Source organism: Kryptolebias marmoratus, linkage group LG16, assembly GCF_001649575.2.
Source record: "Kryptolebias marmoratus isolate JLee-2015 linkage group LG16, ASM164957v2, whole genome shotgun sequence".
NCBI classification, from domain to species: domain Eukaryota; kingdom Metazoa; phylum Chordata; class Actinopteri; order Cyprinodontiformes; family Rivulidae; genus Kryptolebias; species Kryptolebias marmoratus.
The window spans coordinates 1,888,885-1,907,661 of record NC_051445.1 but is presented as its reverse complement, the minus strand read 5'-3'; the positions used below and the strand labels follow the sequence as shown (position 1 = coordinate 1,907,661).

At 40.1% G+C, this 18,777-nt stretch overlaps 3 protein-coding genes across 12 annotated transcripts in view; 2 read left to right on the top strand and 1 right to left on the bottom strand.

The window, feature by feature from the left end:
• Positions 1-910: 910 nt before the first annotated feature.
• LOC108245990 (G-protein-signaling modulator 1) lies at positions 911-5,787 on the top strand. Its single transcript, XM_017433290.3, has 5 exons — positions 911-1,325; positions 1,744-2,211; positions 3,401-3,566; positions 4,804-5,033; positions 5,156-5,787. Exons 2-5 carry the CDS (start codon positions 1,762-1,764, stop codon positions 5,294-5,296), a joined length of 987 nt encoding a protein of 328 aa, XP_017288779.1. The 5' UTR covers positions 911-1,325; positions 1,744-1,761; the 3' UTR covers positions 5,297-5,787.
• Positions 5,788-8,039: 2,252 nt separating this feature from the next.
• On the top strand, positions 8,040-17,031 carry dnase2 (deoxyribonuclease II, lysosomal). The gene is made up of 7 exons (XM_017433328.3): positions 8,040-8,335; positions 9,143-9,240; positions 9,348-9,519; positions 11,022-11,124; positions 11,986-12,150; positions 14,161-14,367; positions 14,454-17,031. Exons 2-7 carry the CDS (start codon positions 9,143-9,145, stop codon positions 14,822-14,824), a joined length of 1,116 nt encoding a protein of 371 aa, XP_017288817.1. The 5' UTR covers positions 8,040-8,335; the 3' UTR covers positions 14,825-17,031.
• Positions 15,942-18,777, bottom strand: part of rgl2 (ral guanine nucleotide dissociation stimulator-like 2) — a 25,136-nt gene continuing 22,300 nt past the window's right edge. For 6 of the 10 annotated variants that reach the window (XM_037980106.1, XM_037980107.1, XM_017433322.3 and 3 more), the window contains 3 exons: positions 18,205-18,429; positions 17,920-18,034; positions 17,074-17,255 (listed from right to left, as the gene is read on the bottom strand). In XM_037980106.1, the coding sequence (XP_037836034.1) occupies positions 17,074-17,255; positions 17,920-18,034; positions 18,205-18,429 (522 nt within the window). Of the gene's footprint in view, positions 17,256-17,282; positions 17,587-17,919; positions 18,430-18,777 lie in introns of those variants that run through there. The other 4 variants (XM_025009885.1, XM_017433327.3, XM_017433325.3 and 1 more) reach the window with 3 other exon arrangements.

The window sequence follows — 18,777 nt, the reverse complement described above, 5'->3', positions numbered from 1 at the left end:
AAAAGTAGCAAAAAGCTAGCATTTCTTTAGTCCTTAAAGGAATGCATATTCGCCCGGCACCTTTCATGCCAACAATTTAGACTAAAATAATCCTATGTTCACAAATGACAGTTTGAGCTATTTTGCTGAAACCTTGAAAATAACATCAATGTGTGCAATTCGTGCAACGTTGCAATATGTTGCATGGTTTGTTCGCACTCGGAGTGGGATGTGAATGACTCTCAGCTACTACCACACCAAATTTTAGCTCAACATCTGTAAAACGGACTGAGCTGTAGCTATTTTTGTGTTTGCTACAATCGCTTTGCTGCAGCGACCATCTTAAGCTGTTATAAAAGTGAGCCAAAGGTTATTTTTTAAAGGTTTTATTAAAATCTGTTCAGTGGTTTTGTGCATGCAGATGTGCATACACAAAAACATTATTATTATTCGCCTTCAGCGGCAAGCGGAAACAAAGCTTTCAGAAACCAGAAGTCTATTTGTTTTTAACCTTTATTTACGCAGGTAAATCCCACTGGGATCACAGATCTCTTTGTCAAAGGAGGCCGAGGCCTGAAGGCACAAACATGCGTGTTTTTAGACTGGGGGAGGAAACCGGAGCACCCGGAGTAAACCCACGCAAACACAGAAAGAGCCCAGATCCAAACCAGGACTCGAACCCAGGACCTATTTGTGTGCATTGTCGTATTGATGAAAACCAAAGAATTAAAATCAAACTAAATAACCTAAAAATCCTGCGTTTTGTTGGTACACTGGTGTCCTAACAGAGGTTTTGAGTTGAAACATACTTGTCTCTTTCGTAAACTGAAGATCTCACTTCTTTTTACTTCTCGTTTTAGCAAGTCAACAGGATGTGCGCCGAAACCACAACAGTGTCAGATGAACCGAGCGCCTGTTTCAACACGTTGCAGTTGGTTTGGCACATTTAAACTCACAGCAGCTAAAGCTGCTTACAGCTGCTCCAACATTTACCTCACATTATAGAAACCTTTTGCTCAGGAGAGAATAACCAAATTCACGGCGGGGCTTCTTTATTTTCTGCTTTCTTTACGGTCATATTTCGTGACTTGTGAAATATGGGCCAAGTAAATAGGGGTGGGCTGTTACAAGAGGAACAGGAAGAATAGAAACGAGAGCGAGAGAAGGTAGAAAGACACACAGAGGGGGTGAGCCTGTCACGTCGGCATGTGAAACTCTTCACAGCAGATTTTTTTTTCTCGACGTAAAGATATTGACAAGACAAAGAGATGAGCCAAAAATGCTGTATCTAGTCTGCGGTGACTTCAAGAGATGATGTTGTAAGAATTTAAAGTCCAGGATATAAGGTAAGGACGGATTTACATGGACTGTCGAAAAGAGAAACTTTTAGGTGTTGTCATGAAAATGATGTTTAAATTTGAGGCTAAATCTTCAGACAGAAGAAGGTATAGTGTAAATATTCTGTTAAATCACCTTTGTCTCTTGCGACTGTTTTCAAATAGCCGACTGAACTGTACGTTTGTAGTCAAATTTTCGACTTAAACATCTGAAACCAACGCGTTAAAACCTGCTTGACTGGTTTCTCACATTTCTTTACAAGAGAAAAACAAAGCTCCTTGGCAGTCCAGTCAACTTTGTAAAAACTGCGCAAGTTCTTTTTTACCTTTCTTTGAAACAGTTAACTTTAAGCGAAACTGGAACCCTAAAGTTGTTGTTTTTTCTACCTGTAATTTTTGGCTGTGCTTGTGTGTATCTTCCTGTCAGGGTTTGACAGAGAGAATAATGGACTGCGCAGCGACTAGTGTTGAAATTGCCAAGGAGGTGCTGCTGGAGCCTCTTATCATAACAGAAGATGGAGATATAAGTGAGGGTGTCCCCGAAGGAGAGGCAACAACCGGCAGCTCAGGCGCCGCTTTGAAAAGCTGCGGCGAAGAGTCTGCCCTCAACGAGAAAGAGGAAGACTTGGGAGAGGACGAGAAAAAAGAAGCTGCAGCAAGTCAAATGTATTTAGGGGAGCAAAGATCGGGACAGAACAACACAGAGGAGAACAGGAAAGATAAAGGACAGAATGGAGATACTGGTGAAAGTGAAGAGAAATCCCACAAAGTGATGCTGATTAATGAAAACCCCAGTGAGGCTTCGCACGGAGACCAACAAGTGGAAATAAGGAGATTAAATTCCTCCGAGCAGCAACTGAAAGGGGCAGAGAAACAAGAGGAAGACGCCAAAAAGGTTAGTAAACTGCTCTGTTTAATCCAGGGGTCTTCAAGCTGCGGCTCCGGGGCCACACGTGTCTCTTTAGGTTCCTCCTCAGTGGCTGTTTGTAGCGTTGACCAAAAATAACATGAAAATGTTTCCAATCATAACCACAATGGTTTTAGCAGTCATCATTCTGTCATTACATTTTATTCAATGTGTCAATAAATGATACTAAAAATACAAAAAGCAGAACACACAGGTCCGTCCGGGCTAGTCGTTTGTTAGCCTGTTAGCCGCTTCATTAAACGGCATTGTTCTCTGAAATCCTGCAGAAAATTAAACTTTTCAGACACGGTGCTGAGTGGAAAAACAGATAAAGTGCATAAAGTAACACAACATTACAAGTCAAATCAAAATAAGGCATTCTATAAAAATATAACAAGTCATTCTGATAAGAATTATACGTAAAGGCCTTACCTTCAAGAAACAAAATTACAATAACTGAAATAAATAAAGTCATCTGCCTTTTTTATTGCAAAATAACTTTTATTAATCACAATTAAATATCCAACAAATATTATCTTTGCTTTAATAATTAATTAGGATGCCAGTAAATGCTTCATTATTCCAAAGTTGGACACGTATACTATTAATATTTCACAAATATAGAAAAGACTTGAATATGCCAATATGATTAAGTTTAAAAGTTACGAGAGGGGGTACTATAAGTAAAGTTTTTTTCCTCTTTATAAAAATGTAGTCTTTTCTTTTGTCCTAACATGTAAAAATACCAATAAAAGTCAACAGTTTGTCAATTTCTTGATATAACAAACAACAGTTTTTATATATAATTTGTTGTTATCTTTATTTAAAGCACATTTTACAGCTCTGGACATATTTTATTTAGTGAGATGAGGGGCAGAAATGGCTCCTATGATTGTAACGGCTGCAGGCCTGCTGTCGTGACATTAAATCTGTGGTGAGTTAGTTAGTAGGTCATACAGGGAACAAAGAGCCTCTGTGTAGTGTTTCTAACTTTTATCAGTCACCTCACACCATGTGATAAAAACAGCTCGTGATGGAAATATGTCAGATTTATTTTGTTTTGGAGCATGTGGGAGAACACGTAGGAGTGAGTTCTTTTGCTGTGCCAACAAACGGTTTGTGTCACTCAGTCAGAAACTTTCTTTTCTTTCTCTGCCACCTACCCGTGTCTTCTCAGGCTCACCAGTTAACCCCTGACTTCCCGGAGGCGCTGTTCGAGCTGCTCTGCACCTTTCAGGAGGGGAGACGTCTCAATGATCAGCGCTGCTCCTTCAGGCTGGAGGAAGGGATGAGGAGGAGGAGGTGCCACTCGGAGCCCAACACCAGAAAACCGGCCAACAGAGGTGGGGACGGCTCACGGGCCGTGCTGATGTGATGAAACTGAAGCAGCTGTTTCAGCTCTTTCCATGACATGATTCTGACTCATTTTTATCAGGAAGAAGAAAAAGAAAAACTACATATTTCAGTTGCCTTAGGAGTTGGTTTTTTGTGTGACTGTTCTTGTTCCTTTGGCAGACCTAGAGATGAGGTGGCAAAGGAGGGGGGCAGAGTTTGTTGTTGCAGAAAAAAATTACTTTTAGATTTAATTTCATATATTCAGGTTATTTGTCTTTTTAAAATCACACAGATTACACAAAACCAAATTTAACCAAGTGCTGTGTGTCAGTAAAGATTCATACTCAGTTGTTTTTCCTCAAACATTTATATGGAAACCATTGAGACGTTCTATAACTAAAGAGAAGACCGGGAGCTGGAAGCTGAAGCCACCACGAATGAGCGCACCCTTTTGGCTAGCTCCAGTACAATTTTTAACCCCTCCATGTAAACAAACGGGACATTTTTTATTTTTGTTGATTCACATAGTGCTTACCCTGCTGCTGTATGTTTAAATATTCATTTTTTTCACTATATTTACTTCCAATTAGTTATTGGAGGCTTTAAGACATCTGTCGTCTTGGACAGATTTCTTGGACACTTTGCCTTCAGTTTAGAGCAACAGGAAGAACAGAAATGCTTTGTTCATTGTTAATGTCAGTCACACTCAGTGCTGATTTTATTAAAAACTGAAATCATTTTTTTTCCCAAAGTATTTATTACACATTTGAGATTAAACAGTCTCAACAAAGGAGGTGTTTAATTGAGTGTCTTAACCTCATTTTCACAAGCAGCTAAAATTAAAGCTCTGATTCTGATTGAGGGCCTTCATCAGTCAGTGTTTTTTGTAAAATGAGTAAATAAATTTGACGTGAGAGCGTGAATGGTTGTTTGTCTCGTTTGTCTCTATGTGTCCCTGTGATGGACTTGTGACCTGTCCAGGGTGTCCCCCGCCTCTCGCACAGTGTCTGCTGGAGATAGGCACCAGCTCCCCGCGACCCGGAAAGGAGAAGCGGGTAAAGAAAATGGATGGATGGATGTTTTTCAGATGAACTTTTTTCAGATTTGTCAGTTTTTCTGAGTCCTGGAAACTCAGGACTGACTAAAGTTGTGCTTCAGGGGTAGAAAAGCACCAGTAGTTAGCTGACCTTCATTGCAACTGACCATTTAAACTCTGCTGCTTTTCTCTTTTATTTTTCCTTGCAGTTGTTTTTTCCTCCATGACTTCACTGCAGAAAGAAGAGTTTTTCGACTTGGTGGCCACTGCACAAGCCCGCCGACTGGACGACCAGAGGGCACAGCTGGGAAGGTCTGCATCAGCAAAACCAAAGTCCAGAAGTTTGAGAGGCAGCCTGAGGCAGCTCTCTATCGTGAAAAAGCCTGAACCTGTTCCTGTACCCAAAGAGGATCTGTATGATATGATTCTAACAACACAAGTAAGCAGTCAGAGTTTGCATTTGGTTGTGTATTTTTATCCTGACCATCATGGTTGGTTGTGTCAGAGCTGACTGTAGTTTAAAGCATCTGTCTTCTCTTGTCCCTTTGCTTCGACCTGCAGGCCCAGGGCAGGCTGGAGGACCAGCGCAGCAGGGCTCCTGGTCCCATGGACGACGAGGACTTCTTCTCCCTGCTGCTGAGGGTGCAGGGCGGCCGCATGGATGAACAGAGGACTGAACTGCCATGCTTGCTGCAAACCTGAGATGGAAAATTAGAAACCCAACCAGTATTGTAGTCTTTTTGCTTTGATGTGACGTTTTCTTGACCCTGATGTTCCTTTTTCCTTTTTCTTTTTTGTCATCCCTCCTGAGTGTTGGTCAGTGTTCAAAAAGTTAAGACTGTAGCACAAACGCTAATGTTTGAGCAACAAAGCTTTTAATGTGACTTTAGGAATATTCTTGATTGAAATAAGTTTACTTTTATTTAGTTTTTAATGTTCTCCTAACAATTATGATCAGTAGATATGGGTTCTTGCCTGAGGATTGTTCTGAACGTTTGCAGTGAGTTCCTGTCGTGGTTGTTTTGATGTGGAGGAGGCAGCCGACTGATCTCTATCGTTCTCCTTATTTGTACAGTAAAGTGATCAAACACACGGAGGCTGGTCATGAGATGTTGTAGCTTCAAGGTTGTGCAGCGCTTCAGTTTGTACGAAAGTTTTCTTACAGAATAAACAAAATGTGTATTTAAGTAAAATGTGGATTTTTCAGTTTGTGCTTTTCCCCCCCAAAAAAAATATCACAAAGAAAGTGGGGGTGCACTGCTTACAGAATGTTTCAAGAGCAATTTTGGGCCAAAACCAGAAACATTTCTGAATTCAAAAAAGAATTTTATGATATTTAGCCTAAAAACATTGTAGTATGGAAGTAAAGGAATCATCTTAATTCATTTACTTTCTTCTTTTTTTAAATTTACATCTGAATTACATACAGCAGTCTCTACTAAACTCTGTTGTCTTCTTATTTCAAAATTGATATTTATATAAAAATGCATATAATGAAATCCTACATTCTGATACGAGGACATTGACTTTCTGCATCAAAATATTAAAATATATTTTATTTTTTAATGACTAATTGTTGAAAAACAATATTTTTATGGTTCAGGTTCTATTAATTCCAAGGTGTGTGNGGGGGGGCAACAAATTTATATGGGTGGTTATTGCCCCCCCTGGCCCCCACCTCAGTGACACCCCTGCAAGAAAGTCTTGACAGCCTCCACTGATATTAGAGCTTGTTTCCAGTATTCAGATGCTATTATGGGATGTTAAATTACTGAAGACACTAACGACGGTGTGAGAAACCGGCTCTGTTTATCAATTTCAAGCATCTCGTTGCCGGAGCCACATTCCCTTAAACTTTGTGGTACAGTATCTTTCGAAAACACCCAGTCGCACATAACTCAGACTGTCCGTGCTGGAACAGCAGAACCTTTTATGCCCTATTTAAGGAACAAATAAAGCAAAGATAAAAATGTAAATGTTTAACTAAAGGAATAGGTGTTATCTTTAACTTCCTGATTCTTACAGTGGTTTCTTTTTTTACATTTACAGTAATACAACACCCTGAAGCAAACAGTTATTATTTATTTATGACCATAAATCATTACATATATTTTAGCATGTTTATTTTAAATGGTTGTTAAACAATAATGAAATACCTATAAAGTCCATTTATTCTTTTTAGGCATACAGAGAAAGTGATATTTTATAATACAAAACACAAATATGTTGACTTTGCCAAACAAGCAGTACATGAAGCTGTTTTTAGCTGGAGTTTAAAAGTCTTTGCTTTCTAGCATTTACTGTTTTATGTATATATTATATATATTTATGGTTGTGACTCATTGCAAATCATGAACCAGTTGTTCATGTGGTTGAGGTTAGAAACGCTTTCTGAATTCTGCACACAGCAACAAAGACCTTGTTGTGTCAACAACTCCAGGGGCTTGGTGGAAACCTGTGACCTACTCTGGTGTGCGTTTTGTCCACGAAGCTGAGAGGAAACCTGTTTGAGGAAGTCCTGATCGGCCGACACGGCGAAGGTTAGAGGTGACAGCAGCATGCTGTGTCACTTCCTCAAACACAGGGCATTTATGAGATATGAGTTATCAGCTCTCTGATCGACGCCAAAACTGCGGGCAAAGAGGAACTCTGTAAGAAAGAGAAAACACAACAAATAAGGAGCTGCACATTTCACCAAAGTTAAGAAACAGGAAGATAAGCAGGTTGCTTAACCAACTTCAAGTTCCACTTTTAGGTTGGGAGTGTGCAAAAAGTGTCAGTGAGAGCACTGGTCCTGTATAAATAGAATAGAACAGAACAGACAGACATTTCTGAGAGCAGGTGCCATTTCAGGATACATCAGATTTAGAGATCTCTCCTTTTCAGAGTAGTGCTTTTTAAAAAAATAAATTATTTATATATTATAGAACAGAAATCCATAAAACCATGTTCAAACCTGGTTTATTTTCTCAGAGTTTTAGTTACACGGGGCTCTGCTAAACTTACAACACAATGTTATGATAAAATCACTGTCCCAGTTATAAAATATGTAAGATATAGATCCAGCAAATAGAGTGGAATAGAATAAAACCAACTTTATTGTCACTGTATGGCTTGTAGGCAATGAGATTGGGAGGGATTTCCTACTTTGATGCATCTGTAACATCTCTCAAAAACAGAACTAAAAGACTGACTAAAAACAATGCATGAAAGCATTTAAAAGAGCAAACAAACTTACAAATAAAAAGAAGAAAACACTTTTATTCATTAACTCCATTTTGGCCATTACAGGAGTTCAGAGTTTACATTATATTATATTATATTATATTATTTGAAGAAGACGCGCCCATAAATGACGTCACCAATCACGCGACTAAATTCTTGGACTTTTAGTGAAGATACAGAAGGACAGAGAAAGTTTAAGAAAAGCCGTATTTCATCGTAAGCGTAAACTGTCTAAATAAAAATACAGGCTTCTAAGCATGTTTTAATGTGATATGACTGACACAAATTTCCCCTTTCCGCACTTTCTATCTACCAAGAACAGTTTTAATTTCGTTTTTTGTTTATTTTCGCGGCGCTTATTTGTGACGTCACTGTCCCTTCCCCTCGGTTGTTAGCTCCGTACCGAAACAAGGATGTAGATGCGAACCGAATTTGGGGATTTACGGCAAATTTTGACGATGTGAGCTAAAAAAAAAAAGATCCGCCCAGGACACCACTGCAGATAGACGGTTGAAGGTGAGTTTTTGTTTTAAAGTTTGTCTTTCAGGGAGTTTTTTTTTTTTTTTTTTTACCGAACTTCAGTCAAAAGTAAAGTTAGCTGCAGTTAATAACAGACTGTCATGACTTAAAGTCCAGTTTTAGGTAAAATTAGCTTATAAATTTGTTCTACAGTAACTAAACCGGAGGTTTTTCGAGGGTTTTCTTTTGACTTTGGCTGCTTCTTTCATTAATTTTAATGGATTGTATTCATTGTTGATGTTTTAAAGACTTTAAACAAGAAATTAAAGCAATAAAAAGGCACCTAACTCCAGGGAAGCATCAAGTTGTGTTTAAACAAAACAAAAATGCTTAAATTGTCATTTTACAGTCTTGTGTCAAACAGAGTGAGTTTGTTAGTATTTCTTTAATTGTATCTAAAAACATGTAATAAATTAATAGTGTTTAAAGCAGAAAGGTCTTTTCTGACCTTTTCTCTCATTTGGCTCCAGAAACCTTGATGGATTGTTTGTTTATTTGAGAAGATTGTGAGAAGTGTCACACAGCATGACCGAGGATCATTACTGAAGCTGTGAGAGTTTATTCTGACAGAGAAAGATGCAAAAATTGAAAATAAGAACTTTAAAGTGTCCTCCTGGGTGATCTTTGTTGCCAACTTTTCTGTGCTTCTACTTTTTGCTCTGGGATCGGAGCTGCGTCGTGTTTTATACACTTTTGTCTGTAAAACTGTGAGAATATAAAGGAATAAGCTGTCTTTTTAATTCATCAGCACCAACAGTTCTTGTAAAGGGATTTTCTGCTGTTAATGTGTTTATTTGCTCTCAGATGCTTCTGTTCCTGTTCCTGCTGTTTGGCTTTTTGCCACTAGAGGGCGACACCTCACCAATCAGCTGTTACAACGACCAGGGAGCTGCTGTTGATTGGTAACTAATTAAAGATTGTTTCAGTTTGGTGACATCATTTCCTGACAAATGCAGTTTTAAATGAGTGTTTTTTACAGTGCACACTCCTGCCTGTCTCTGTAAATTAGGTTTTATTTGTACAAACTGCCTAAAGAAACTCGGAGAACATCTCCAAAAGAGGGCGAGAAGTATTTACTGCTTGACAAAGGGAGTGAAGGCTGGACTGACGGGAAGGTGACCGTGAACGACACCCTGGGAGCTCTGGGCCGGACGGTGGGACAGCTGTACTCGCAGGAAAAGGTATGTTTTCATCAGCTGCAACGAATTACATTCCGGCTAAAAATGTGAATTAAGTTTTACATCCTCCCTTTTTTTAAAGCCATCCATGTGAAGGTCAGTATTCTCCTAAAATTAATTATTGTGCAGTTTTCACTTCCTTTATATTCATGTATTCACTTCACATCAAGGAAAATGTCTGGAGGCGACACCTTTCTGAAGAGAACAGAGACTTGAGTTTTTCTTTCAGATCTCCAAAATCTCTTATTCTGCTGCAGAAATTCAGATTTAAACACCGTAAGAGGCAATGGCTTCGCGAAGGAAACGGTTTTCATGTTCCCTCGACACAATTATTGTGTCTTTGTTGATATTTTGCAGCAGCAGCCTCTAAATGTCATCCAGAAACTTCATAAATCTGTCGTTTCTTCTCTTTCATTGCTTTAAATTCAAGCTGTTCTGTAGCTTTGCAGGATTCATTTTATTAAAAAGCCAAACATCACTCCTCTTCAAAGGTTTTCAGTGGAATTTAAATCAAAAGTTCCTTTTAACACGTTTTTAACACATCTTTATTTCGGGATGTATGATTCAAGTCGTGTTTTCTGTTTAAAAATATATTTTCACACCACAGTATCTTCTAAATCTGTTTTGATTATTATTATTATTATTATTATTCTCTTGGTATCACCCAGATTACAAAAATGTGAAGACTGGTAAAATGTAAGTTTAAAAAAGGCTGTGATTTTAAAATCTCATCCCAGATTTTATATGTAGTAGAATTTAGGAAGAATATCAAATGTTTAACAGAAAGTTTTTTAAAAAAGAAGGTAATTTTGAATTTTATGGCAGCAACACATCTAAAATAAAAAAATAAATAAATGTGAAACATCCACTCTTAATTTTTAGGTTTAAAATATAATATATTTACTATGTTTCAGTGTGATTAAAATATAAATATGAGTTTCTGAGATTTAGTTTTATTTGACATTTTGCGCAGCGTCCCAACTCTTTGGGGATTGATTCAGTTCCTCCAGCAGCCAATCAGCTCGCTGCGTGAATAAACTTGAATCGTTATTTATATAAATGATGATGTTTTTTCAGATGTTCACTTTATTGTTATTTTGTTATTTAACCTCTCTTTGCCCCCCGAAAATTTTAGATATTTAAAAACCAAATCTGAGCCGTGTTTTCTGTTCTGATGTCGGCGTTTTAATAAAACTCTGAGCTCCACCGGCGCTCGTTGTTGTTCTACAGGACAGAAAAGTTTAAAACAACTTTCGTCTGCTTCTGCTTTTAAGACTTCTCTTTTCACGACACCCTGACTGCGAGGCTAAGCACAAATCCATGTCTGCAGTTTCCACTTGATGCCGCTTGTAACAAGAAGTGAAAATGAACTTTTCTTTTTATATTTTGTGGGTTTGTCCTCACTGTAGCTAAGGGAACAATCACAAAAATGCAACATTTCTACCCTAAACCACCTTTGTTTTAATGCTTTTTGTAATTTAAGAGAACCTTTACCCTTTTCGCAGAGTTCTGATGTAGCGTACATCCTTTACAACGACCAGCCACCCTCCGAGGAGTTTGGGAGACGAGGAGGAGATACCAGAGGGAGCAGAAGGGGCCACACCAAGGGTGAGAAGCTCTCCAGCTTTAAAATCACAGAGACTGAAAAAAAAATCACTTTTAAAACTCAAAGCTGCACATTTTATTATTTCTGTACTGTAAAATCAAACATTCTTTTCAACTGAAATCTACTTTAAAATGTAAGACACCTGCAGCTTCCTATTTAATGTTTATTAAAATGAATGTAAGTCACCGTGGAGCCGTGGTTCTCAAATCTGGCATCGGGACCTCCCGATGGGTCGCAGAAAGCCAAGTTTGGGGTCTTGAGATGATTTCCAGAAGCAAAATAAAATTTTAAAATGAGTCTTAATTATGTATATATTTTGCTATCATTGTTATGAGAGATAAAACTTGTTTTTAAAGGTAAAAACAAAACTTTAATGGTGTCGTTTCTCATTATGTTCCTGTTTAATTGGCCTAAATGAAATAATTGCAATCCTTAATCAAAGATAGTCTGGCTTTTGTTTTTGGAGGGAAATAAAGTACCAGACCTAATGTAATAATAATAATAATAATAATAATGTGTAAAAGTCATGTTGACATAAACATAAACCCTTTAGGTTATTCTGTAAACCAGTGGTCTCCAACCCTGGTCCTCAGGGCCACCATCCTGCATGTTTTCCTTGTTTCTCTGCTCCAACACACCTGATTCAGAGGTTAAATCACCTCTTCATGTTCTGCAGAAGCCTGTTAATTCAAACCAGGTGTGTTGGAGCAGAGGAACAAGTAAAACCTGCAGGATGGTGGCTCTGAGGACCAGGGTTTGACACCCCTGCTGTAAAATGTCTGAGTCACATATTTAAAGTGTAAAACGTTTTCAGTTGTTTGGTTCATTCCTGATGATTTAAGCATCTCACCGTCTCTTCTCAGGCGTCGTGCTGCTGGGTAAAATGCAGGGTTTCTGGTTGGTCCACAGCACGCCCCACTTCCCCCCCGAGCGTCAGACCGGACGGTACTCCTACCCCAGCAGCGGAGAGAACAACGGGCAGAACTTCATCTGCGTCACCTACCCGCTCGACCGTTTTCAGACCATCGGTAAGAACGCTTCCACGCTGGGCGGGTGGGGGTCCGGGAGGTTCAGACTGCTGTTTAAAGCTCCTGAAACACTTTATTCTTATCGTGCCTCCGTGCTGTTGTTTTACTCCAAGCACTAACAGGTCTGAGCTCAAGGTTTGATCCGTACGGTTACAACTCAGGATTTTCCCTCAACATAACATCTCTGGCATAAAAAGCAGCGGGTGATCAATCAATTCTAGGCCTTTAATTCTTTTCTGAATTTGTCTTTTTAAATTCAGACGAAACATTCAGTCAAGTCAAATTTATTTATAGCTGTTCAAAGTGCTTTACATCATAAAAACACAAAAATACAGAGTCATCATGAACTCATACACAGTATTTAATGATTCAAATAAGGTCATAAAAATAGCATCTTGCATGAAAACCTACAGATTAACATAAAAGACAGGAAAGAGAAAAGTCCTGAATCGTAAACTAGTCCACAGTAAAACCTGCAGCCTTTGGTTTGTTACAAACGACAGAAACGGTGATCGGATGATCAGATCGGTTAGTTAAATGAGGGTGAAGCTTTTAACTAACTAAATCTGAAAAAAATCAATAATAGCAGTACATTTTCTCAATTATGAGCTTTAAGTAAAAGCTTCACGGCTGCCGTAGACGGCGGCAGTGACGGATTATGTTAATTCTGGGATGGCGTTGGTCTTGTTGTCTCCCAGGACTCTGCAGCTCAGGCAGGTATTGACACAACAAGAATATAATCAGCGTAAACAGGTGTTGTCTCCGTGTCAGCCGGCTGTCGCTGCAGCTCTCTGACAGGCTCGACTCTCGGCTCTCGGCTCCTGGCTCCGTTGCCATGGCAGAGCCTGGGATAATGTAATTAGACGGAGGTGTGTAACCATAGAGATTCGGCGGGGACGTGTTTCATCCGACCCTCGTCTCTCCAGCTGAGGTGTGATGACCGTCTCCGGGTGACGTGGACACCGTTTAGAAGTGTTAGGGCCAACAGCTCGGCTTCCTCGAGTCCCGTTTTTCAGCTTCTGCAGCATTAAATTTACACATAAATAAGAAGAAAACAGATTTACTTCAGCTGTGAGCAGGTTTATAATCACCTCATGAAAAATACATGAAAAGGAAAAAGTGTTGTGCAGACAGAAAACGAGCCTGTCCGTATTTCCGTTCTAATTTAATCAACCTGACTGCATATTTTAACTTTGTTTCAATGATTACCTAAAAAAAATCCTGTTGAGTTTAAAAATGAAGCTGCGATTACAAGGATTTTAATTTAGTGAAGGTTTATGCAGGTTATTGGCCTCAGGGCTGCAGATGACGCACGATGAAGAGTTTTGAGGATTTATTTTATCCTGACAGCGGTCTGAATGTACCTCATGGTGGCGTGAAAGAAAAGCCTCTGTAATCACTGAATGTAACAGCAATCATCACTGTCAGCAGAGCCTTGTAGACTCAATGTTTCCATGTTTTCACAGGTTTACCCTGAAGAATAGAAAGAAATGAGTAAATAAAATTCAGCTCCTATCTGGGCAAACGGAAAAATCTGCTGCAGAAAAAACAACTTTCCATTAATATTCTGCTGGAAGGTTGAAGGAAACCTGTAGGATTAGTTTTCTTTATTGCAGTAATTTTTAGAAAAGTAGGTTAAGAGGTTAAGAACAAGTTCTGGAACCAAATTACCCAGAACTTTTGTCTGCAACCTGCGGCACCTTAAAGCATTAAGTTGTCTCTGGACCTGACTGATGTTTATACTTAAATTAACAAGAGAAAGGACAGAAAATCATTCAAGTTTAAAAACAAAGCTGCTGGACTTCTGTTTTCCTTCCCAACACTGGAGAGTTAAAAGGTCCAACCTCAGGTTAATCTCACCCCCTCCCTCCTGACGGTCATTAGGGTGTGTCCTCACTGTCTTATTTTCTTATTTTGCTGCTGGTTACTTCCTTTATGTTTGCATCGGTGCTTCCTGTTCAGTTGGGACTCTGATTCTGACGTTCTGTTCTGGGTTTGACTGAAACTCAGGAGAGCAGCTGCAGATTAATCAGCCTGACGTGTACGACTGCCACGTCCCGGAGTCCTTCGCGTCTTCGGTGCCGGCGCTGGCTGCCGTCTGCAACAGAAACCAGATTTCTCCACATTTAAAACCCGTGTCCAACCGCAGCGTGACTCTGACCTCGAAGGACGGCACCGACTTCATCAGCTTTGCCAAAGGAGCCTCGTTTGACGACGGTACCGCTTCAAGACAGAGAAGTAGCTGAAAGTTTTATAAGTTCAACTTCCCTGACGTAGTGTCCGTCCTCCCTGTGTTCCATCAGACCTGTACCACGCGTGGGTGGCCCCCGCCCTCCAGTCGGACCTCCTGGTTCAGTTCTGGGTCCGCTCCACGGGCGTCCTCCCCTCCAACTGCTCGCTGGGCTGGAAGGTCCTGGACATCAAGCTCATCAACCCGGGGCGGAGCTTCTCCTTCAAGTCCACCCAGGACCACTCCAAGTGGGCTGTCAGCGCCAAGGCGGGGAGGCGAGGGGCGGGGGGAGGCTGGGTGTGCGTGGGGGACATCAACAGGAACGAGGCGGAGGAGAAGCGCGGCGGAGGAACGGTGTGTCTGCAGGACCCGGTGGTTTGGAAGGCGTACCGGACGGCGGCGCTGCAGTGTGAGGCGTGTGGGGGAGAAACGATCGAGTGTTGACCCCGCCCCTCTCTTACACACACACACACACACACACACACACCCTCAGCAGTAAGTATTTGTGTTCAGTGTTTTTATGACTTGATGTTTCTGGTTTTTAAAGAACAGATTCTGATCTGCTCAGGTACAAACACACTGTAAGGAAATAAACATGTCCTGCTTGCTTTGACAGACATGTTTATTTTAATGTGTGTAAAATGTTTTCTATAAGATTTGTCACTTTTCCCTGTCTTTTTTAAGGGCGAGCTGCTGTGATGGAAGATTAGACCTTTTTATCTTTTAATGCTAAAAAGAAATGTTTATATGTGGAAGATACACTGGAATAAAGCAAGTCTTCATGTTTATGCTCATCTGTGCACGGGAAAATGTCAAACCTGATCCTTTTTATGATGGGAAGAGAAACTGTTAACTTTAAATGTTGCTTAAATCAGCCATTAAACTGAACTGCAAGCGTCTGATGTTTGTTTTCATATCAGATTTGATTGAAAACAACCAAACAGGCTGCCGTTCAGCAGCTAGTGTGTTTTAAATAAAGTCATTTCCTTGCACTGAAAAAAAGGCTCATAAACAGTTTGATTGTTTGGTGTTTTAGTCAGTTTTTTTATTATTATTTCTCTAGGACTTTATAGCCGAAGGAGTTAGTAAATCTGTCAGAAAGTTGAAGATTATTTGAGAAATCTGTTTGTTTCGAGGAACACAAAAAGACCAAAAAGTGAAAAGACTGAATTATAAACAGTCAGGATTTCTTCTTCTGGGTTTTTGTGTTTCATTTATCTAAAAATGTTCTGGAGAATTCAGAAGCTAAATCAGAGTCCAACAGCATTCAGGTGAGGAATAAATGAGTGGTTTCAGATTTTCTGCTCGTCTCGTTTTCCACACCTGCATCTGTTCTCAGGTGAAGATATCGGTTCACTCTTGTTTTTTTTATTTTTCTGTTTTTTGGAATCAAACTCCTTCTGCCGTTCATATTTTAAAAAGTTCAGCTCATTCAGAAACATTTTTCTCTGCTTCAGCACACTTCCTCTGTTTTGTCTTATGCTCGTTTCAGCTTCTTCAGCAGTTTATTCACAGAAAAGGTCATTTCTCTTCTGAAACACATCATTCAACAGCAGCAAAATTCATATAAAAGTAAATTTATTACCACAAAATAAGACATCCTGTTTGTAGTGCATAAATAGGTTTGGTGTGAAACGGCACGTGAGAGGGGGTGGCGTTTCCTCCGCGTCTGCTCGATACATTCAGATGAGAAAAGGAGAGCACCCAGGAGAACAAGGCACTAAAACAGTGTAATTACCCAGAATCCTCTCCCTGGCGCTGTAAGCTCCGGTGCCTCGGCCAATCAGGAGGCCTCATTAGCACGGCGGTTGGACGGCACGCAGAGGTCACCAGATGATGCTCTCAGCTGATTAATCTGGATGAAAGCTTCCAGCCAGGCAACCAATGTGCTTCAAACTGACGTCACTTTTTTAAAATTGTTTTAATAAAACACCCATCCACTAAAGCAAAGCTATTCGTGTTTTGTTTTTAAAGTGCTTGAAATATTCTTTTTAAATCTGCAATTTTTAGTTTTTGTCTGCCAGATTTCAGAGAAGCTTTAAGATGAGTCACATTCTTTTTCTTCCTGCCTCCAAACACCCAGCAGTTCAGCTTCCTTTGAGATGACCTTTGACCTCCAGAGAAGGTGCTTTTTAAAACCAAACCATCGAGGTAAAAGCAGAAAACGCTGCAGAATCTGTAAGAATTTTCTTGCAGCTCACAGAGGAAGAAGAATGAAAACACGGATGGATGCAGCTTCCTGTTTCTGACGAACTCTGACCTCTGACACGTGGTTTCTTCTCTAGAATCAGCTGTCAGACAGAGACCTGGAGCTTTTTGTGTGAACAAAGCATCACACAGACATAAAATCTATAAATACATAGAAAACGTCTCAGTGACGTGCTTCATTGCTACACTTATGCATCTGTGATTATAGATCCTATTCACTGAACTTCCGCCGCTCCTCCTTTTGGTTGAAATGAGTCAGTTTTAGACCTTTTAGGAAATAAAAAAGCTGCCAATTCCTCAGCAGCAGGTGGCTCTGATGAACACGGTGGTCGTTGTTAAAAAACAAACGTCTTCTGGACGTTTTTGGCAGAACAGACTTGGTAAGAGCACAAAAGGAAGGCGTGTGTCGTTTTGCACAGAGAACTTCACGTGTGCACGTACGACAGGATTTCCAAAAAAGTCTGCTACGAAGGACAAAGTTCATGTCAAAATAAAGTCCGGACCAGTCTCCTTCCCTTGGCCTTGATTCGAGGAAACGTGGCGCTTGTCTCCGTGCTGATTGGCTGCAGGCCAAGCGGCGTGTTCCCGCCTTTCCTTCTCAACAGGAAGTCAACGCTGGCCGATGTCATGGCGTAGAAGACGTTTCCTTTAGCAGGAATCACCAGTTCTGCATTAGGAGAAGACAAAGAGACATTTTAATAGATTATTTTTTAAAAACCTGCACAGAATAACAAACATGGTTAAAAAACAGAAACAACGACGAGGATTTAAGAAGATTTACTGTCCTGGATCTTCCTGTTGGATGTTCAGTTCATCAGGAAGAAGCTGAAGTGAATTAAAATCTACTTTTTCATTATTTTAGGTGACATTATACAAACTGAACCCTGTGACAGTTTTTCCGCCTGAATAAGAGGAAATAAATTTGCCCGGGAGGCGTGTGTGGTACGTGTCCTGGTAGATGACTGGCAGCAGAATTTCACTCACACACATCCAGAAGTCTGCATATAATAAAAGAAAACGGGATTCATCAGGAAGTGATGATTCATTTAGAGCCCTAAACTTCCTGTTTTATTTCTCAACGCCACAGCTTCACTTCTAGCTACAGTTTTATTTTGAAATGTTTAACTTCCTGTTTTGATCACTTTTACACCTGCGTTTAATAAGTTTTACCTTTTATCTTCAGTCTGTTTTGACCTCAGTATACAGATTTTTGTTTTGTGCTGTGATAAAATGATTTATTATTGTTTTATAGAGTGTTTACAAACTCATGAATAACTAAATGCTTTATATAGGGGACCTTATTGTGAAGTGGTGCATTTTTCTTTTTTTACCTTTTCCTTCAGGCAGAAGTTGGATCAGCTCGTATCTGGACGCCTGCTGGGGGTCCTGGTTGTGCTTCTCCAAGGCAGAGCTGATCACAGCGGGGGTCTTATCGTTGCTTGTGACCTGAGAGGAAACAGGAGAACATCAGTAAATAAAATATGAACTGCATTGTATCCTGAGGATCTGTTTCTGATGACTGTCATTAAGTGTGTCGCAGATAATTTAGGCTCAGCAGCTTTTCTCCTGTCTCCCTGCTGCTGTAAGATCAGAATGAACCAGGTCGACTTCGGTACCAGAATGCTTCGGTACAGGTTTCCATCGTGCAGGTCCATCCGTATCCTGATGATCCGCATGTCGGGCCCCGACCCCTGCATGTTACCCATGGGGTTGTTTCCGCATGATGCCGACCGGCGGTGGGATTTCGTGGGGGAGGATGGAGTCAGCGAGGCGGGGGTGGACTCGTTGGTCGGAGGGGACGTGTCCACGTCCAGGCAGGAGACAGACGGAGACCTCATGTGCTGCAACAAAAAGAGCCGTGATCTTTAGAATAAAACAGAAGTTTCAAATGAAAGCAAGCGTCAGCTCTGAATGCAGTATCTGTGAAATGGGCTCATATAAATGCAAATTTGACCTTTAATAATAATTACTGAAGAAATGGCCTTTTCTGTGAAAATGCAGAGAGAATGCTGAGAGCTGAAAGGCAGAATAATAAACTCTTAGCTACAACCTATAAACAACAAAAGGCCAGCTGAAAGTAGCTGAATGGTAGCTGAAGATCAGCATAAGAAACAGAAACAGCCAATTTCAAAAAGCACAATCTCTGTGTATTTCTGTTTTCTACAGAGAAAGTTAAATAATCTGAAAAC